The sequence below is a fragment of the Lathyrus oleraceus genome, chromosome 2 (genome assembly GCF_024323335.1).
Source record: "Lathyrus oleraceus cultivar Zhongwan6 chromosome 2, CAAS_Psat_ZW6_1.0, whole genome shotgun sequence".
In the NCBI taxonomy this organism is placed as follows: Eukaryota; Viridiplantae; Streptophyta; class Magnoliopsida; order Fabales; family Fabaceae; genus Lathyrus; species Lathyrus oleraceus.
In genome coordinates, this window is record NC_066580.1 from 311,216,006 (window position 1) to 311,239,047 (window position 23,042).

The 23,042-nt window shown below is 33.8% G+C and overlaps 1 protein-coding gene across 2 annotated transcripts; it reads right to left on the minus strand.

Annotated features, from left to right (window-relative positions):
- Positions 1-8,874: 8,874 nt before the first annotated feature.
- Positions 8,875-13,805, minus strand: LOC127119262 (amine oxidase [copper-containing] zeta, peroxisomal). 2 transcript variants are annotated; one of them, XM_051049465.1, is made up of 12 exons: positions 13,456-13,805; positions 12,598-12,698; positions 12,151-12,459; positions 11,940-12,052; positions 11,513-11,843; positions 11,068-11,283; positions 10,732-10,968; positions 10,439-10,624; positions 10,220-10,360; positions 9,856-10,124; positions 9,610-9,691; positions 8,875-9,250 (listed from the first exon to the last, which is right to left on the minus strand). In XM_051049465.1, exons 1-12 carry the CDS (start codon positions 13,559-13,561, stop codon positions 9,128-9,130), a joined length of 2,214 nt encoding a protein of 737 aa, XP_050905422.1. In that variant the 5' UTR covers positions 13,562-13,805; the 3' UTR covers positions 8,875-9,127. The 2 variants fall into 2 exon arrangements, with proteins under 2 accessions (XP_050905422.1, XP_050905421.1); XM_051049464.1 differs by having other exon boundaries at positions 12,598-12,707; positions 13,456-13,804.
- Positions 13,806-23,042: the final 9,237 nt, after the last annotated feature.

A 23,042-nucleotide genomic window follows, 5' to 3' on the forward strand; every position in this document is an offset into this window, starting at 1 on the left:
GGCCATGGTTTTTCTCGTACTAGATCTCTCTACACTGTTAAGTGTTTGATTAGAAAATCAATAACAAAGCCGGAGCTCTGATACCAATTGAAGGTGAGAAAAACAAGAAAGGGGGGGTTTGAATTATTTTAAAAATAAGCGCTTTTCAAAATGAAAATCACACAAGGATTTTATACTGGTTCGCTTATAACACAAAGCTACTCCAGTCCACCCGGCCGAGGTGATTTCGCCTTCAACAAGGACTTAATCCACTAATCTTGAAAGATTACAAACAAACGTCTAAGAGAAAAAATCTCTTAGTCCTCTCAAGTATACAGACTACACATAGTCACTTGAGGAAATCAACAAACAATAGATGAAAGATTTATGTAATCTAGAGTGCTTCTAAGAAAGCAAATATTACAGTATTAAGAACAAGAGTTTTTCACGTTATAAGCAAAAGCTTCGTGAAGATCTTTAGAGAGCAAGAGTGTTTTTCTTGAGCGTTGATGTTTCAGTATAATTTTGGCTTGTTGGCTTACTGATCCTTCAAAGTTGATTGCAGCCCATTTTATATATCAGTTGAAGTAGTAGTTGAAACTGGTGGATATTAAAATGAATTTACGCCATCACTTAAATAGCTTCTGCAGGATAACTTTCTCTCCTTGAAATGACTACTTACCACAAGTAGTATCTTCTTTATTGAAATTGGAGATTAACGTCTCTTTCTTAATTTAGGAAAACCATTTGCAAATCTTTACTTGACTTTAACGTTACTCTTTCATGATTAGCAATTCCATGCTCAGAGTATTTGTGTTTCTGAAGAATCTTGGAATCTTGCTTCTGATGTTGATCTCTTGTGAGTTCAGATAGTTTCTTCAGATAGCGCTGATAACTTCTGGAAGTTAGAGATAGCGTTGTTCAGAGTCAGAACATCTAGAGCTTACTTCTTGTTCAGATGCTTCTGATACTTTGCTGTTTTGCTCAGAGTTAGATTTTCTTGAACGTGTTTCCACTTCAGATGCTTCTGATCATTTGATAATTTGTATCTGATCTGGTTCTGTATCTGATGACATCATCAGATCTCTTCCTTCTTTCTTTAGAACCCTGCACACTTAGAAACTTTTCGTTAGGGTGCCATTTTTGGTTTCATCCTTTGTTATCATCAAAATCAAGGAATCTGTTGTAGAACAATTTTTGTTCTTACAATAATATCTTTGAATTTATCTAGAACTAATGCATAATATGTCGAATAATTGATTTTTTCCTTGAATATATCCAACAATATATGATTTGTTTTAATTCAAATTCAAATTTAAATCTTTAATAAATCTTCTGCAAAACACACTCTAAAACACAACATTTTGGAACCTGTTGCACAAGGCCCAGACTTCGTACCAACATGTTGGAGCATTGCGCCTAACATGTGTCATTTCTGCAGCTTCATACAGCTTTAGCAAGCACCAATCTTGAACACTTGGGCACTTCTCCAAGTTGTTGTTTTTCTAAAATGCAGTAAATCCAATAGGAACAACAAATACAAAATTATAAAGTATCATGAATTAATAAATAAGTACAAAAACATCAATACTAACCTTTTTCTTTAGTGCAGTATGCACATTTGTAGTCAGTTCTGCTTGTGTTGGTGGTTTAAGAGTCACATGTTCATTAATTGTTATTTCATATGAGACAATTGATAGTTTTGAACTATTGACCTCCTTAAATATGTTCTAGTTATCCTTCTTGCATGTTCTACTCTTGTGTCCATATTCTAAGCGCTTCTTGTCCATGTGGGTCATATTTGACCTTTGCCTTCTTAGTTAGTTTGCTTCGTCTGATTCCCCTCTATGATGTTTATTATTCCTTCTTGGTTTATGCTTGTACATTGGAGGAAATATTATGGGCTCAGTGGTCTTTGGCCATTTGTTTTGTCCATTTAAAAGGGTGACTCCTTCATCATAACATTTGACATATGTTTCTCTATGATAGCACTTATGGACATACTTAATGGGATCATCAACTTTCTTAGTGATTTCAGCTATACCATGTATCCAAAATATCTCATTCAAGTCACAAACTTTACATGGATATATGTGTTTTCCAATTCAACAACAAAGATATCAATGAATAATACATGTGTATCTTGAAATGTTAATCTCCATGCATATGTTATAGTCCAATTTGTACTTTTTTTTTCTATTTCTAAATCTTGTCTCCTAAGGGGTTTATACATTATCTCCCTTGTATACCCATCTACCTTTTCCCTAAGTGTGGCAAATCTACCCATAAAATAATTTTTCATCCACTCAAACATGATTATAATGGGTCTGTCTGTTTGTAGTAAGATAGTTGCATTGAAAAATTAACAAAGATAATTCATTAGCACATCACACTTAGAATAAAAATGAAAGGCATTCTTACACCACGTTTATTTGGGAATAACCTATAACTAGTCATAAGCCTCTGGACTCATCTCATTTATTTGTAACATCTTTGCTTAATATTATTCATAGTTGCGTACCTTTGTTGCACCAATCATCGAATCTCTCAACAAAGTACCACCTCCAAAATTCTTCTTTAAGTTAACATATAAATGTCTAAGATAAAACTTATGTGTAGTGTCAGGGTATTGTTCTTCAAGTACTTGCACCAATCCCTTAAACAATAAACAAGTAATATAATTATTCAATGAAAAGTATTGTTCAAATAACAGAGTTGAAAAAGTAATGTTAAAACGTACCTTTTTCTCAGACAAAAATGAAACACCACCTATAATCATCAATATCTTTAAGAAGTGGGTTAATAAACGAAATCTAGGAGTCTATGGTTGCATTCTCAATAACCATAAAATCTATAGATAAATATTGGTCATTTGGATCTCTCCCAACATCAACCAACAGTATTCCACCATATTTTTTCTTAAGATAACATTCATTTAATCCTATAAATTGTATATATACCCTTGCCAAAGCTTTTTTTGTCCCATAAAACAAATGTAACACCTTTCAAACCCTGGTTGCAAACCTGGTTCGAAACCCTCAATGTTTAACTTGAAAGTATTTCCCTATGAACCATTCCTCAATTCAACACCATATGATCATAGCAAACTTTATTTCTTGTTAGAGTCCAATTCATTAACTTTTATAGCAAGTCTTTTGTCTTTAAAATCCCTAAAACTAAGGATCTCAGTTGCATATACGAGGCTCGCATCTACCACCACCTTAGATAACTTTATCTTGATATTTTTCTTCTACTTATCAATAATCACTTTTACAACTCAATATTCCTTGTAACTTTTATTTAAGAATTGTCTTCCACATTTATGTTTAGGAAAAAATGTCTTAACCTTATACGTTGTGATTCTTACAACCTTGATGCACAATATAGTATAGTTCTACTTCTTCTTATGCTTACAAACCACCACACACCTTATTGCATCACTTTTTTCAAATCTAACTCCCTATAATTCAACACATTAATGTCTAGTATAACATCCTTGAACTGCCTGAGTAAAGAAAATTTCATTTATATCTTAAAATTAAAATCCTTAGTCATTACCTCTCATTGAACCTAATTACATTAGGTTTATCCTCAAAATTATCATCATCTTTCCCAATATAAATTTCATCAATGATGTACTCTTCTTCTATGACATGTTCCTTTCCCATCTCTAGTGTAATAAAGTTATGGAGGGGTAGTTCATTGGTGGTGGAAGCACCATCAACATTATATGTCTTGATAGGTTCACCTACATATGGGCCAACATGGGACTCTTCATCAAACCTTTCATTAAATCCATTCATCATGTCTTATTCACTATCATCAAAGATTACACCTATAACAAATTCATCACTTAAATTCATATCGTATACCATCATTTGAGTGATAAACATCCTTAACCAATCCATTTCCTTTATTTTTCTCTCTGGCTAGATCCATAAATGTATAATCATGTGTAGAGGCTTTGGGTTCAATGTATATTTTCATATCACATTTTCTTTTCTCAACAAAGTTAGATAGTTGCATTGCATCAACATCATTCCTAAATGGCTTTAGGTCTTCTTCTAAACTACCACCCTCACATTTCCACCAGAGTTTCACATCATCAACTTCAAAATATGATTCCATCCCCTTTATTAGGTTACAAGGTTTATAATAGAACCAGAAGTCTAGATCATGGCCATTAAATGCATAAACCTCGCCACCATTGTATCTTAACTTAAGGTATTTTACAAAACAACCCTTAATATAGAATACCACCTTAAATAAACCCATGTCATGTAAATAAAAAAAGTTAAGGATTAAACTTGGTATTAATGTCACAAAAATACAATATAACATACAGTCAAATACAATCAACATTGTATAATACGACACTAAATTTCAATCAAATACAGTCAACCTTCTACAATACGATACATAATTTCGGTCTAACACAAAGTATAAGTATAAGAAACTACGATTCAAAATCAAATTTAAAACTTGAGGGAAACATGTGGGACCAACCTGAATTGTAAAATGTGTATTTTATGGTTTTGTCATTCTTCAATGGAACCAATATCTGGAACTTGCAATGTCTTCAATAGCTTAATGGATCTCAGCAAACCATGCCTTTTAATGTTTCCATTATACATAGATTTAAACAAGTCCTAAGGTTTAGACATTATATATGTTTCCCATTTGTGAGTGATAATGGTGAGCTTCGACCGACATGAAGGGGTGAACAAAAAGGTTTTGAAGGGAAACAAAAATATGTTAGGATTCATATTGATGTTATTTCAAGAAATTGGGTTTTTAATGTTTTTCCATTTTCAGCAAATATATTATTAAAACAAATTCAAATTATGTTTTTAATGTTATCTCCATGTTTTAATAGAAGATATCCTTATTGGAAACCATGTGGCCATTTAGTAAACATCAAGCGTGTCAAAAAAGTGGCAGTGGCAGGTGTCCCCTCATGTCAACTTTTATTAACGAAAGTTAATTGGAGGGACCAAAATTGTGGATGGAAAATATTATAAGGATGATTGTTTTAGGGAAAATGTAGCCAATAGTAAAAGAAAAATTTGGGATATTTAGGACATATTTAACCCTAAATTATTTTGCTGCTAAATGAGCCTTAAATTACATGTATGTCCCATAATTCAACAACCTTTTACCCTTCATAATCAACCCAACTCATAATTTATAGGTAAATATACAATGCATGTCTTAAGAAATTACAAAATATTGATGAATTAACGAATAATAATATAATAGTTAATCTAATTAAATTCAAAAGGAGAAATTTGAATATAATTGGACTAACTGATTAAAACGTTTTAAAGTTACAATTCTTCAATATAATAAGCAAAAAGAAAAATTACAAGACTAGATCTAAACAAACCTACACTTAAAAAATAAATCTATATGAACAAGAAATAAACCTAACAACATGCAAATTACTGAAAACAATAAAACTATTTCATGCAAGATCTAAGCAAAAAATAAAGATAAAGAGTTAGAGAGATTATACGTTGGGATTTATATTGGTTCAGTGTCTCTCCTCATGTTTATTATTTTTGTGATTGAGTTCCTCACTATACGCATTGTTGCACGTCTCCTAAAAATGATTATTTTTCATTCATAAAAAGTCTTTTAGTACATAAAATAGGCCTTTGAATCAAAACTCATTGATTCAAAAATAGGCCTATTTTATGTACTAAAAGACTTTTTTATGCATGAAAAATAATCATTTTTAGGAGACGTGCAACAATGCGTATAGTGAGAAACTCAATCACAAAAATAATAAACATAAGGACAGGCAACAAAACACCCTAAAGAGACATGGATACCCTAGGAAAAATATCACCTTATCTAGATCTAGGACAACATCCCTAGTAGAAATCACATGACTCAAATAAGTAACTTTATCAACTACAAAAGACATGCATAGATAATTTGGCAACAAAACCTGTGAGTCTAATAAGTTACAAAAATCTACAAATGAGTCAAATCATCACTCAAATTTGAACTATAAATCAAGATATCATTAAAAAAACTAAAACAACATGTTGTAGGTAAGGACGTAGTAAATCATTCATGGCAGATTAAAAAGTGGAAGGTGCATTTGTAATCCCAAAAGGCATCACTAGAAATTGATAATGACCATTGAAAGTTCAAAGATGATTCTTATGTGTGTCTTCCAATGCAACTCTAATCTAAGGATAGTTTGAGCATAATTCATCTTGGTAAAAATTGATGCAACACCTAGATCATCTAGCAATTCATCAATTGTGAAAATGAGAAATCCATATTTTATTGTAACAGCATTTAAGAATATATAATCAAAACAAATCACTAAGTCTTATCTTTTTCTTCACTAGTAGGGCTATTATTAGGGATAATGGTACCTTCCTTTAACATATCATGTACGATGAATGTCATGGCCTCTTTTGGGGAGTAAGAGTAGTGATAGGGTTTCACGTTGATGAGTGGTGTATTTGGTAGTAGAGGAATATGGTGGCCATGTGGTCTTAAGGGTGGAAGCTCACGTCGATCTTAAAGATTAGTTGGATAGTTGTTACTAAGAGTAGTAATTTATTGTTGAAGAGTGGTAGTTAGGTTCTCAAGGGAAGGGATAGTGGACTTAATTAAGGATTTGTGTAGAGTATGCTTTGAAGAGTCATAAGGTGTAAAGAGACAATGGAATTTGTGTGTATGAGTTAGCATTGTTGGTGAAATGTTGTATGAATGAGATGGGATTTAGGATCACCCTTTAAAGTTATTGTAGTGTCATTGTGAGAAAATGTGATAGAGGGAATTGAAAAAATTTCATGTATTGATCCTAAAGTACACAACCAATCCATGCCTAAAACAATATCAACATCCTCAATGGGAAATAAATAAAAGGGTAGGGTGAAAGGTTTGTCTTATAAGGTAATTTGAACATTGTTCCAAATGTCTTGGCATTGTAAATGTGAGTCATTACCAACTATAACTACAAATTGAAGAATTGGTGTAACAACTAGGTTTAAATGGTGTGCAATGTGAGGTTGCATTATGGTGTGAGTGTTGTAGGTGTCAACAAGAATCACCACAGGAAGTCAACCAACCAGCTTCATGAATTTTTGTGTTTGGGAAATAAGTATTGGTAGGTTCAACCTCTAAGGTTTTTTCTCTACTACTAGGATCTTCCACCTCTTATGTATGTGGTTTGTCTTCCTCAACCAAAAGTAGTAAAAAAAATTACTATAAACATACTTGTGTTTAGGGACAAACTTTTCATCACAATTATAACAAATATCTTGGACACGCCGTTCTTGTAATTGTCTTTGTGAGAAGTGTCGTATTGGTTGTTTAGATGGTAGGGATGTGGATGGGGCTCAGGAGCAAAGGTGGAATATTGGAAATTTGAGATTTAGGATTTTTGAATGTAGACATTTTGAGAATGTGTGATTTGTGCGGTTGAAGAAGTTGGAGAGAGGTTTTTGAGACATAGGTTTAGCATCTTTCAATTTAGCTTGAATGAGTTTGGCAAGGCCAGTTGCTTGAGAGATGAAAATTAATCTTTGGTTAGCCATTTCATTTTGGTTTTTAGGTATTAGACCAAAAATAAAATAATTAAAAATAAAATCTTTGGGTAATCCCAAAATATAATTTCTCAATTTCTCAAACTTTGCTTGATAATTAGTGACCGAACCTTTTTGTCTCAATTTAAATAATTATGTCTAGTGATTAGTATAAATAGAAGTGTCAAAATCCTAATTCTTAACACTTTTGAAAATGAGAATCAATCTAACAATATGTGATTTTTAATGATTCTAGTGCATCCATTTATACCAACACAAAGCATCACTCTTTCATATAAAATGGAGCTAATGACAAACGACTTTTAAAAGGTAATAGAAATTAAAAAAAAAATTGTCCAATTTATTTCAAAGGTTCAGAACCATCAAATACATCCATTTCTAATTTCGAAAAGGAGATTAGAGGGTATTATGAAATATTTGTAGTGAAGGGTATTAATGGAATGGGGAAAAATTATAAGTGAGTTTGGAAAGGTAGTTTGGTGATGCATGTGAACGGGTTCCATAAATAATTGCGGGGGTGGTGGTGTTGTAATGTTTCTCAAAGCAGCAAAAAAAATTAGTTTGGGTGTGGTGGTTTGAAATTAACGATGTAAAAATGTAGAATGTGTGGGTATGGAAAACAACATGTGTAATAACAAGTCTATAACTATAGGCAATATAGTGTTGATAGTTATAATTGAAAGCAATAATGACGGATATTGCTAAAAATTAAAATAGGTCTAGATTACAATAAAAAATAACTTTAAAACAAACTTATGAACTTTCATTAAAATTTAACAAGAACATCATACTTTAAATAGCTAGGGTTTTATAGATATAATGGGTCATATGTCTATTTTGAAAAAAAAAACATTAAACATTTCAATAATAGAGAGAAATACTAATTGCACCCCTTCTATCGGATCTTTTTCTTTCTCTAATGTATTTTATTGGGCTGCACATTTGTGTTCTTACCAGTTGGAAAGAAAATGTTAGCAGAAAAATGTTATTGGCACTACTAAAAAATTATAATCCAAAACAAGATATTATTCTGCACTTCTATTACAGGAACATCTCATCGATTTGCATAAACCTTTTTGCTAATTTGAAGAAATCTGTTTAAATATTACTCCCTCCATTCCTTTTAAGTGTCATTTTTTTACTTTTTACACGTACCAAGAAAGTTAATCATTGTTGTTACTTTTCACACAATAATTCTTCTTTTACCTATAATACCCTTAATTATATATTACATTCATTTTACTTTTTCTCTCTCTGTAATAATTATCTATGAGTAATTTTGACAAAAGAGCAATTAATACTATTTGAATTTTGCAAGTGACAATTAAAAAAAAATATTTTTTTCTCAAGAAAGTGACATTTATAAAGGTACGAAGGGAGTATCATTTTCCAATTACATCATATGCATCAACTAAAACTTAACTCTCAGATTTGAGAGTCTCACATTATAGGAGATATGATCTAAAACCCTTACTATATAACTTGTTTCGCAGGGTTGAATTAAACCGAACCCAAATTTTAATATAGCGAAAAGATAAACATAAACATAACACCAAATGTGTCTAGTTTTGGTTCATTCAGAGCTTTGCAATCAGCTCATTCTGAATAGACTTAGCAGGCATCCCAATTTCCTTATCATCCAAATCACCTGCACTTGGAGGAACATCTATAGCTGGGGAGCAATTGAAAAACCCATGTGGCTGCATTATGAATAACATGACTAAATTAATTCCAACTCTATCAACATAAAATCAATATCAGTTTCTTACCAAACAGCAATTGCTTCGACTTGTTTTCATATATATTATAACTTGTTTTCATAAGTTATCCTAGAGAACTTATGAAAATAAGCAGGTTTCATAAACTCTCTCAAACATTCTCGCAAATATTTATCATGTTACTAGATAAACTCAAATAAGTCCATACAAAATAAGTTATCGAGGTTTATCAAATTAGAAAATGAACTCTAAGTTTGGCACATATACTTTTGAAATCTCATTTCATTTGAAATCTGCACAGAAAGAATGGAAATGAAATAAGCCAAAGTTGAGTTGAATACCATAAGCATAAAACCAATGCGTTCAACCGGCATAACAGGCCAGTCTTCTAATCTTGGAATGAATGTCACTCCAAACACATACCTGCACCGTTTCACAAGATCAGATAACATCATAATCATCACCAGTCATCTATGTCTATGTATATATCTATAACTTGTTTACGTCAATGGATAGCTATTAAACTCTATTTGAAAACACGCAAAATTTATATCGATCCTCGCAGAAACAGAATATAGTAAACTTACCAAAGAACTATATCAGCTTCTTCCAATGATCTATTTTCCTTAACCCAAGTAGCCAAACCCTCTCCAACACGCGGATTTTGATTAGGGAACTCTCCTCCAGGATGCATTTCATTGTGAACATAAGGAGTGACCCAAAGATTGTGCTTCAAGAAAGCTGCTCTCCTTAGAAACATGGCTTCCGGACCAGCTAAAGGTAAACAATTTGAACCGGGTACTAGCCTGTAACCTGTTAACTGCCCAGTTCGGTTTACAGTCCGTGTGTTTCTAACCTGATACACAGAATCCACTTCAGAAACCGTAGATGCAAGCTATTGAAGAGTTTTTCTAGTTTCTACTTTTTGTGAACGAGTGGATAAAAACATACAATCCAATGCCGAGCAGATAAAGGGTTGCAATCACGCATTGCTTCCAATTCTGATTTGAGCAGTTTTTCCTCGGCATAGAATGCATTGTTGTGAACATTATTCTGTCCTGGATCTTCAACTTTAACATCCACCTCAACAACCTGAGTAGAGAAAGGTAGGACACTTAAACCACGGGTCAATCAAAATATTCCTTCTGAAAAATAGAATTGCACACTGACCTGATTAAACGCTTCACCAGGCTTGCAATCAACAGCCATGTCCATACGAGCAACAAAAAAGTGTTGGTGGACAGGAGCATACAATCCAGGTGCAATAGTTGTGCCATATTTTCGAGTTTCACCTGGTTGCATCACTCCTAAGCTTAGAATTCCGGTGATCTTGACCTCAGCTTCTATTTTCCCATCCTAAAAGAAGACAAGTTTGAACATTGAAAATTGTTGGAATGAAACACATATAAGTATAAATACAATGTAGTACAGAACCAGATAAGTGAATCCAGAATATAACTTGCCTGATAAAAGTACCAGAAAAATCCATATTCATAGTTTGCTACAGTGCATATAAACGACACTGTCAACCTTCTAGACCTTCGAACCTCAGCCAAACCTGTTCTCCAATCTTGATGCTTCCACAAAATACCATGATCCTCTTCATGCATGCAAACACAATTCTCTATTGTTTCAACGCCTCCGGTAAAGTTTGTGAAGTGAGCATCAAAGTACTTGATATAGCCTAAACAATCACAACCCTGTAATAATTATATCATGCAAAAATAACTTTAATTTCATCTACATTGAGAATGGAGAATAATAAGTTATGAAAGTTTGGATTAAAATAATGCCTTGACCTTCTTCAGAGACTGAGCATTTTTACCAAGGCCATCTTCACCAGCATCAAATGCAATCTTCCTATAGTGAGGATCATTTGGATCTCCGTACGGGACCACCATCTCAACAAAACTTAACCTGTGTGCTACTGGCCTTCGCCCTTGACTTCCATCAATATAGGCTACTGAATAAATAACCAAACCTTCTCTAGGAGTGAAACCAATACGAAAGTTCCACTGCAAGAAAAAAGTCATCCACTTTTACAAGTTTACAGTTTGCATTTTTCACATTCAAAGATGTTAATATGAAATCAGTATTTAAGTTGGCTAATAGGTTATGCCGCACTTTCAAAAAGGTCAGGTCAGACCTAAAACAAGCCTATGATGGATAATAGTTTAGGCTTGGACCTTGAATGTTTTGAAACTCAGCATATTCAGACCTATAAATACAGATATAAACAACCACCTTCTGCCATTGAATGAAATGGCCGTTGACACGAAAGCTTGGACCTTCAGGCTGAATAATCTGTAAGGGTTTCACATCACTTCTATCCACTCCTCCCCGAGTTTCACCAGAAGAATAATTCCTAAGCGGATCAATAGGTGGGAGAGGGATTAGTTTACGGTCTTCAAACTCAAGAATAACCATATTTTGCATGTCAACGAGTACATAGATTCCTTCAACAGGACGGGCATAGCCGTTTTCCATAGGGCAGTCACTCTCACATCTACAAAAAATTAGTGGTTTAGCTAGCCTGCGGTTCGGAGCATCAGCTTCACTATGATATCCGACACACCTGCAAGTTTCAGCATCTTCCGTATTAGAGCGAATAATTCATTTATGAAATATTTCTCATAAAAGGTCATTCAAATAATCTCAAACGAGCAACTACCAGGCATCCACCATTACAAGATCCATATCCTCAATCCCTCTTCTTTTCATTGCTTCTCGAAACGGAGGGAAGTCCTTCACAACAGCTTCACATTCAGCATACTCTACAGCATCCTGCAAGTATAGAGAAAATAATGCATGCCTAAGTTGATATGAAACTCATCAATGTAAAGACCAATGGATGTAAGAAAATAAAAATAGTAAGTACTTACCATTGGTGGCTGAACATTTGGCACAACTTCAGAAGAAATGACTTTGCCTCTGTGTTGGCCACCTCGAGTTGCTGCATGAACTTCTCGAAGTTCGACAATCCATACGCTTGTCTCATTTGACCTTTTATTGTAAACAACAAGCCGTGCTTTCCTATTGGGAAGTTTGGCAGGAATCAAAGGTCCTCCTCCTTTGGTCCTAGGGAGCAACGATGGCTGGAAAGGAGGGAAGAAATATGCATCCGCCAATGCAACAACTTGCTTAACCGGTTCTACCAAGACTACTTCGACAAAGCGCATGCTATCCCTCACCTAATAAGATACTCAAGCAATACCATCATACAAAAACAAGGATTCAAAGAGGTTACCGGAAAAGTCAAGCATAATTTACATTAGACAATCATAATTATAAGCTTAATCTACATTGAAGAAGTCAATTGAGCAGTCTACCTCAGGGGTTGCCCCGGCTGCTCGAACAGATGAGACAGCTACTGATATTTCCGCAGCAGATAGTGGATCTAGAGGATGACATGTCTGAGCTCTCATCATGACTGGGATACCTATGCCAGAAAGTAATCAAAACAAGATAATTCGATAGAACAACATAAAAAAATACTTTGAAACAAAAAATACTAACACGAATAAAAGGCCAACAAAAATAGGATTAGAAGCAAATAAGTTGCGCTTGAGATATTAAACCAAACATGTGCCTTCACCTAACACTAACAATTTAAGTTTTAAGCTTCCGAATCTCTCTACAAATCCATGTTAGCAACACTTTCACGACATGAACAGAATACTCAAAGAACCCAAAATAACATGTCTCTATCCCTCATCAAAATTTGAAGGAAAGACACCGTAAACTCGAGAGGACAACATAAATTACACATTGCCAAATAGAAATTCCTTCATACTGATAAACAATAATAACAATAATAATAGTCTGATTAGTCAAAAATATCTCAACATTCTTATTCTTCTTTGTTGAATCAGTCAAAGCAGAAATTGCAGTTTATTCAATCAAGTTCTGATAAATGACAAAGAAAAGGATAATATATTTATGTTTTGTAGCCTAAAATAAGTGAAAATGAAAATCAAACTCAAATTAAAATTGTCTGAATCAGCTAATCAGGATAAGAGTAAGACAAAAATAGTAAATATTCCAAATAAATACCTAAACTAAAATTGAGTAGTAGTTCAACATGAAAATCTTTTCTCATTCTTTAATACAAGTATCTATCTATCCTAATAAAATGAACAAAAGTAAGACCAAAATGAGAAGTAAAAGAAAGAGGGTAAAGGTGAAACCTTTGGTAGTAGGAGTGGTTTTGGGAGGGAATGAATCAAGGGAGGTTGTGTTTCGGGTCGGATCCTGAGATGGATCAGGCGTTGTTTTGTTCTGAGATGTGGCCATTGTAAAGGGCTAGCTAGGTCACGGTAGAAAACTGTAGAGTAGAAGTATAACAGCAAATGCTTCTTTTCTCTTTCTCCCTCACAAAGAAGAAGCTTTATTTGTTTATATCTGATTTCGAAAAAGTGAAAGAAAGGAGGTTGCTTTTCCGTGAAGATCGAAAGCGATGGAAAGTGGAGTATTTGCTTATCCTTTTCTTATGTTATTCAAAGATTTTGCTTCTTTTTCTACCGCATTTCTTTCACGTTTGTGAAAGAGAATGCCAAATGTGTTGTTTGGAATTTTTATTTTTATTTTCTTCTAATTAGCAACTAATAAAAAAAATTATACCCAAATAATCCTTTTTTTTTTTAATTCAAAATAACTCACATTTCAAATAATTTTTCAAACTATCCCACTTTAAAAAAAATATCAAAGCATTGGTGTCAAATCATTGACGATTGCCCTTTAATTTAAAAAGGATGTGTCAATTAAATTGACTTCTGCATCTAGTGTTGTCAATCTAATTTGCGTTTATATGTTAGGTTTAAGAGGAGACGTCAATTGGTTTGATATATATATATATATATATATATATATATATATATATATATATATATATATATATATATATATATATGTGTGTTGTGTCTTTTTTTTTGTATAAATAGAGGCGTGTGTGATTCATTTTTCCACATCTCTTCTCATTATATTGCAACATGGTTCGTCTTCGCCGCCGCAATGAGAAAGTGATTTATTCGAGAGATAAGTCTCTGATGGAGATGCTCTTCTAGAACATCTGTAGTTTCGAACAACTACAAAGGGAGTCGATTCATTGGTTAGACAGAGACATACTTGAAGGGGGAAATTAGAAGTATTGAGAGACACGATATCATGGGTGAGTGTGAGTTAAAAATGATAAGGACGCGATGTAAATGATGTTTTGACCAAATGATATCAGTTTGATTGTTGTAATCAGTTAAAAATGTTGTGTTTAAATATTATGGTTAAGTATTTTTATTTGTTTTGACATATGTTGTATGTGTTGTTTATTTACCCCTGTCATCAATGCTCGTTTTGTAATATCTGATTTCTTGTTGGAAAGTGTTGTTGTTTTTAAGTGCGTTTAAGTTTGGGTGATGTTTGTTGTTAACATTGTTGTAACAAAAAGCTATTAATATATCAAAACCAAAGGTTACAAAAATTGAAATGAGGTATTAAATTATGATGCAAAGGTTGCTCCGAGATTGAGACAAATTTTCTTATTATGTCCGGATTGACGACATATACTACATAATCTTACTATTTTATCAGCAGTATCCATTTCTGTTATAATACATGTGTTATTTGGGCGTCCTTTTTTCTTTCTTCGCATCTCATCATTGTGTCAAAGTATGTCCCCTTGATATGGAGGTCAATATTCCTTCATTGCTAGCACTGAGAAGCTTTCGTTATAGACATTCATGACGGTAATGGCCTTGTAAACATCTGATAGATGGTTGTAAGTGTCCTGGTGAGTATGTGCGCATGCCGCAATGACATGGGAAAAAGGTATACGGAAGGCTTGGAACATGCCACAATCGCACCAACTTCTATTTAGTCTGATAGTGTAGGATAAATTAGACATCCCCTCATTGTGGTCCATTGTTTTTTGTACACTGAAATTTTGTTTATGACGGTCAAAGATTGTAACCGCGTATGTGTTAGCTTTGATAATTTCCTCTTTCATCACTTTCATGCAGCATTCACTGAATAATTGAATCGACATTAACATTGCACTCCATCTTTCGCCTCTGGTTGCGAAGGTCGATGCCAACCTAAAATAGGTTGTTCTCACCAATGCGGTTATTGGTAGATTTCTAATGCCTTTGAAGACGTCGTTCATGCATTCCACAAGGTTTGTTGTCATGTGGCCCCATTGACATCCTTCGTCAAATGCCCTTGTCCACTGCTCCAATGGTATGTTAACCACCCACCTTCTTGCATTTACATTTGACAATCTAATTTCTTCATGGTAATGTTGAAATGACGGCTGAGTTAGAGCATACCTTGCGTTTACCACTTTTTTGTGAAGGTTCTTTTCTTTGATTGCATGCATGAAGTTTTGTGTGATATGTCTAATGCAATAGATATGGGTATAAGGAGGATTGTGTGATATATCTCAATAGCAGCATGTTTGTCTGAAATCAAACAGAGATTGGCTTGTGGAGCGACATGTGTTTTGAGATGACTAAGGAAGAAACCCCAACCACTAGCGATTTTGACCTTCAACCAGAGAAAAGGCGATAGGAATGACATTATTGTCATCTTGTGCAACATCCATAAGCAAAGTGCCCTTGTATTTTCCGTATAACCATGTTCCATCAATTTGAATAATAAATTTTCAGAATGCGAAACCTTTGATGCATAGTTGAAACGCCCAAAAGAGTCGGTGAAATATTTTATTTCTACCAACACAAGTTTCGTCTGGCGTAAATGCTGGAAATGTCTCCATAATTGCAACAGTCCTCGGTGCGTATGTCTTAAGTGCCTATAAAAACCGTGGCAATTCTTTGTATGAATCCACCCAATTATTGAATACATGTTCAATATCCTTTGTCCTTGCAATCCATGCTTTCTTGTACGAGGGAGTATAATTATATGTGTGACGATATGAGATATTATTAATCTCACCTTCATTGTTGGGTCCTTGTTAACAAGCAGAAAAATATCTTGACATATCAATTCAACACTTAATTTTTTGTGATCATGTACAATATTAGTGGCAGTGCAACTGTGAGGTGGGTTTATATAAGCTATCTGCCAAGAATCACTTCTCTTTCTGTGAGATGCAACCAACCGGAACTTGCAAAGAACGTTACAACATTCAATGACATACCTTCTCAAATAAGTGTGTTTCACATTGAAATCAGCAAAGTTATCCATGTGAAATTTTTTGATAGCTCGTACGCATTCTTCTTTAGTACATAACTTGTCTCCCACTTTCAACTCACCCTCTAACCGTAGATATGGGTTGTAAAAAATATCGTCGGATGTGTCATCGTCATGCAAGTTCATGTTTGTCATATGTTGAGGCGGACAATATACATGACTTGGAGGTAATGGTTCTCGATGATCGTCATCTTCAGTGTTATTGTTCAACATATGATTTGACATGTGTCTCGTTTTCTTCTTCTTCTTTGTCAATGACGTCGACTTCCACTTTGGTGTCGGCTTTATCTGAGTCTTCTGATTCAAATTCATCAGATTCAGCTTGATCAGTTATTTGAGATTGTTGAGATGGTATAGTTTATTGGAGATTAATATATAACTCAATAGAATTAAAACAGTAATGTTCGTGACTAACAAACATATATTCAACATCTTCATCGTCTCGCACCTTTAGCGGGTAAAATTTATATTGATTATTTTTGAAATAAATTGGATTCTGGTATGTGATTTGTGACATAAGATAAGATCCTAGATATGTTTCTATTCGTTTTTTTAAATGTAAGAAATTTGAATTTCTCTTGATTGTAAATCAGACAGTTTCAGTGTTTTGAAAACTAAACCTGTATACATCAGAGTCATATGTCTCACCGTTGCAGTGAGCATTGATAATATAGTTGGATGCATATTACATAGTATGATAATGAAGTTGTGTTTGTTTGACAATGAAGTGGTGTTGGTTTGAGTAAGAGTAAGAGAATTAATAGAAGAACGTGATAAGACCATGCATGCAAGAACACCCGCCAATCCGATTGGCGACTGCTTTGGAAATTTGTACATAGTTGTCAGTCAGTTTGGCGCCTTCTGTGCATGCCCTCGAGATTTTGCGCTGGTAGTAACGCCCCAACTTATTATTTAAGTAATTTATTAAATTGTTGCACGATTTAGTGATTATATGAGGATTGTGGTATTTTCAGAGTGTAGGGATAATTTAGCAATTTACTAATTATCAGGGTTAAGAGCTGTGAGATCAGATATATATTATTATTTTAATTATTACTTAATTTTTTAGTAATAAAATAAAATAATAGGAAGTGGACAATTTTGATTAAATAAATATTTAATTTAAATATTTATTTGATTTAAATAATTATTTAATTAATTAAATAAAAAAATGTAAATTTTGTTATTAGTGAGAAGTAGAAGGTAGAAGGAAAGAAAGTTAGATTTATTTGGGCAAAAAGTATGACTTGGAGAAATAGAGCCATATAAATACTAGAATGTTGGGAAATCTAGGTTTGAGAAATTCTATTAGTACGTAAAAAAGAGGCAAAAGAATAAAAGGGGTTGTTGGAGACGAGAGCGGAGTTTAAGAAGAGGGATTCTCAAAAGCTGTTGAAATCAACATCTTTGCTGCAAATCTGAGGTAAAGGGGGAGAATTATCTGATTATGAGTGATTTTAGGCAAGCATGATAGTGAGGGTTCTTACCCTTTATAAGCGCCTTGAGTTTATATAATTTTTCTCTAATTTTTCCCTTTTGATTTATGTAAATTAACCAAATAAGGTTTGGGCAAAACCTTATTGATCGACCAATGGAAATCTTTTTCTATTTTGATTTCTGCGACCAAAAATGGGATTTGGGATAAATCCCTACGATCTCTATAAGTACTATTGTTTGCAGGTTTAAAAATCTTTTATTGACGTTGATATTGTATGAGTTTTGTGTTATGTTGTGTGATTGCCTCTTTAGAATTGGGATTTTCCCCCAGAAAATCAAATGACTCTGTTTGGATCGTTTAGTTTCCCAATTTTGGAATGACCATAGTTTTTGGTCGACGTGACCATAGTTAAAGGTTATCTCATACATAACATATGGTTTTGGCTATAAAATCTTTTGACAAAGCGAGAATATAAACCTATAATATTTGAATTCCTATTATCCATGGTTAACCTTCTCTATTTTAGGGTGTTGAGACTCAATTGAACGAATTAGTCGAGTTTTGGATTTATTCAAAAAGTGAAAAACATAGAAAATCACAGGTAGCCATATAAGGAGATTAACCGCCTTATTTTAGACATAACTTGAGTTTCGTAAGTAGGTTTAAGATTCTGTCATTAGTGTTGGAAAGTTAACGTGATAATCTTCCTTTTGAAGTAGAGAAACTGGGATTAGGGGAACTACAACACTAGCAGTTTGCTGGTTTTTATACTAAAGACGTAGTCAATTTGAGTCTTGCGGTGGTCATCATGTTTCACGCGTAACTTGAGTTCCATAAGTTCTTTTAGGATGTCGTCAATTGTGTTAGAAATAGGGCTTAATGATCTTTCAAACTAGAAAGTTTCATAACTTTATCATGAGTATATAATATTTCGTGCTATTTTGAAGTCAGGCATTCTGTTTTAGAGTTTATGTAGGAATAATCATGATAGGGCTGAACTGAAACGAATAGGACTGGAGTTTCGTAACTCTATTTGACATGTGGTTAAGTGAGTTTGAAAGATGGTTTAAAGAAATTGAAAAATGGAGAGTTTCATAATTTTATCATAAGTCTACAATATTTGATATTATTTTGAGGTGAGACAATTTTAGAGTTAGGTCGGGAGTTTTAAGCAATTATGGGTGTTTTGACCTTTCATTATCTTTTGATGAGTTTAAGGGTCCTATTTTATTTGGTTAGAGTTATTATGGAGTTGTCATAGTTATTTTTTGAGTTTTTATAATTGGAGATCAGAATATAGGATACACTTGAGCTGGGTTTATAGTACTATTGACATTATAAGGTTACCTTTTTAGTAATTTTGAGGAAAAGTGCCTTCTATGTCCGTAGTAGAGTTATCACTAGTGAATATTAACCTTAGAGAAATTGGGTGCTTTAGATTACCTTTGGGGTACTTGGAGGTTGTTTTGAGCATTTATGGGGGTTTTGGGAGTCCGGGAGCCCTTCAGTCGTATTTCAGAGCATCTTGTGACATTATAGTCATTTTGGTGACCTTAGGGTCACGTTTGAGTAAATTGAGGAAATTATTTTTCATTACCGTGTTGATAGTCTGACATAATAAGAATATTGAGTTTTAAGAGTTTTTGAGAAAATAATAAGTTTTTGAGAAACTATGATTTCTTAGGACTTTTTGAGTTGTTTTGAATAATTTGATGAGTTGAGAAAAATTGTGAATAATATAACTTTACCTTTTGAGATAAATAATTACATTATTTTGAAAATATATTTTGAGTATAGTAATCCAAAGAGGAATTACAGTGATGACCTTGAATGGCGTTTTGAGCATACTAATCCATAGAGGGATTATAGTGATGGCCGAGTATGGCGAATTATAGGTTCAAGAGTGAAACCTTTTGTGAATGATTAAGACTTGTGTGTTGTTATAATTTTAAGATGATGATTATGTTGCATGTTATGTTGTTGCGATCATGCATTCATGTATATTGGAGATAGGTATGACTTCGGTCTATTCGGTGACCTATAATTTTGGAGCTTTGTATTGGTGATATATGGTTCATACTTGGAACCTATTTTTGGTGAATAATTGATTAAATAACCTTGGGTGAATTATATTTGTGTGGGTGAACCATATTGTTTGACTACTAGCATTTACATGCATGCATATACATTGGAGTTAGGTGGGACTTCGGTCCATTTGGTGGCCTCAAATCTATTTGGTGGGATCGTTAGTCTAGTTGAGAGACCAGAGGTGGGTCTCGGATCTATTTGGTGGGGATCATCAATTCAAGCAAGGGAACAGAAATTATCAGTAATATACCTCTGATATCCATAAAAACTTGGTACCACATGCATTTGAGATGGAGATGGTGGAATTGCATTGCATTCACATTATGAGTTGTTTGAGCGTGATTGAGAATACTATTATATTCGTTATTACTATCTTGTTTTATTGAATTTCACTGTTCCCTTTTGCTAGATGTATTCTCACCCCCTATTTGTTGTTGTGGCGTTTGTGCTCTTTGGGAGTACAAACAACCAGGTACTCAGCAGGAGTAGTTGCTTGTGAGTTGGAAGATGGCCTTAGAGGTTGTCTTCGTTTATTTTATTTATCGCTTTTAGTTGGTATTTATATGCTCTGATATGTAACACTAGGGAAGGGCGCGTTATTTATTTTGGAGTTTCCTATTGAAATTTATTTTCGTTATTTGGAGATTTATTATATTATTGATGTTATGAGGATTATTTGTTTTCTACTACGAGTTTGAAACTATTATCATGCAATAAATGATTTATGTGAATTAATATTCCTAAACATGTATTATTTTCTCTTTTATATTAAGATTCAGAGCTTAGGGTGTTACATAGTGGTATCAGAGCAGGTCGATCCGTCCGCCAGGTTTTGTGATTTTATCGATTTCCTTGTACGCGACATGTGTGTGAAATACTGTCGGTACTCGTTTGTTTTTCTAACCGCTTACCAGTAGGAGAGGGATTGAAACAAGTGCGGGAGAAACGTATGCTTCTTCAAAATGTTATGGAGTAGAGAGTTTGTTTAGTGTACCAGTGATTACAATAGTGTAAGTTATTACATGAGGTTGTGTTGTTTCCCGAACCCAAATAGGGTACGAATTAGAGATTCATGTTTGTCGGTCAAGTTGAGATATCTTTGAGGGAGAATGATCAGGTACTTGTGATGTTCGTCTCTCTGAGAATGGATAATAATGTGGCAGCTAGTGATATGCCAGTGGTGTGTGAATTCCAAATGTTTTTCTTGAAGATAATTGTGACTGCCTCCGGTACGTGAGACCGAGTTCGCCATAGGTTTGGTACCTGGTACCTGACCTGTGTCGATGGCACCATTATCAAAATGTGAGTTCTAGTTGCGAGAAGTGAGTTTTCTCGGTCACGTGATTTCCAATGGCGATATAGAGGTGGACCCTTCTAAGGTAGATGTAGTGCTACCATGAGAGACTCCAAAGTCAGTTGCAGAAATCAGAAGTTTCTTGGGGTTGGTTGGTTACTATAGAAGATTTATCTTGGGAGAGAGTTGTAATGCCCAAACTTATTATTTAAGTAATTTATTTAATTGTTGCGTGATTTAGTGATTATATGAGGATTGTGGTATTTTCGGAGTATATGGATAATTTAGCAATTTACTAATTACCAGGGTTAAGAGCTGTGAGATCAGATATTTAATATTATTTTAATTATTACTTAATTTTTTAGAAATAAAATAAAATAATAGGAAGTGGAGAATTTTGATTAAATAAATATTTAATTCAATATTTATATAATTTAAATATTTATGTGATTAATTAAATAAAAGAAAGTGTCAATTTTGTGATTAATGAGAAGTAGAAGGTAGAAGGAGAGAAAGTTAGATTTATTTGGAAAAAAAGTGTGATTTGGAGAAATAGAGCCATATAAATACTAAAATGTTTGGAAAGCTAGGTTTGGAGAAATGACATTTTGGGGGGGCAATTTGTTAACTCCCAATTTCGATGCCTATATAAATTAAGAGAGTAAAGTTTCCTGTGAAGATGTTTCGACAAAACTATTCTAGTCGAAAATCCCTTGGTACAAGGGTAGAGATGCTCCATGGACTTATAAATATTTTTAGTAGTTTAAGGTGTTTTTTGACAGAGACGTCACCAGGTGTGGTTCGACGAGGGATTCAAATTCAAATAAAGGAGGGAACTTTTGTTCTTATCTAAACTGTTGAAAATACACGTGGAACATAGTGGATAGTTACATGCATGCAAAGCGCCACTTGTCTCGATTTGGTGGAAATTCCGTTAGAAGCGGTTACTTTTATTAGTATAAATAAAAGGTCTTAGTGTTAGGATCTTGTGTGTTCAAGTGTGTACAAAATCTGTCAATTTTACCCAAGTATCTGTGTGCAGAGAAAGAGTAAATTGAGAAATGTACGTTTGATGTTACACCATTGTTTTTTACTTGAAGTAATTTAATTAACTCTTTATTTCCAGAATTGTACTTTTACCCAGAAGTTTATCTTTACTACCATTTACTTTCAACTTACAACGTTCCTTTTTGCCCTCTTTCATTTTATATTTTCATTAAATCCTTTAACGAATTATTGTTGGTATGAACACCGTCGAAGTGTTTATATTCGTTAGAATTCACTTTTAAAAACAGTTAGCACATGTCCTAGGATCAATCTGATCGATCCTGTAAGTAACCAAATATAGTAATTTGGAAGATCAGCGGTTGTTTACCAATTTTCATGGTAAACAAATTGGCACGCCCAGTGGGACAATGCTAACATTCGAAAAAGTGAATTTTTCTTCATTTATTCTAATTCTGGTCGTTTAATCATTTTTTTCCTTTTGAAATATTCATTGTATTTTATTAAGAAGTGGTAAAGTAGCCACAATCAACAAAGATAGACCAAGGAGAATGGCGAATTCAAATGCGCAAAATAACCAAAATCCTCAAAATCTAAACAATAATCTACCACACCCTTCTTCTTTCACAGGGGAAAACACGGCCACAATGCTCGTGTCTGAACCGGTACCATCTATGGCAAGTTCGATGCCTACACATTCGATTGTCCATACTGAACCCATTTTGACTTACATTTGGCCAAGGGGACCT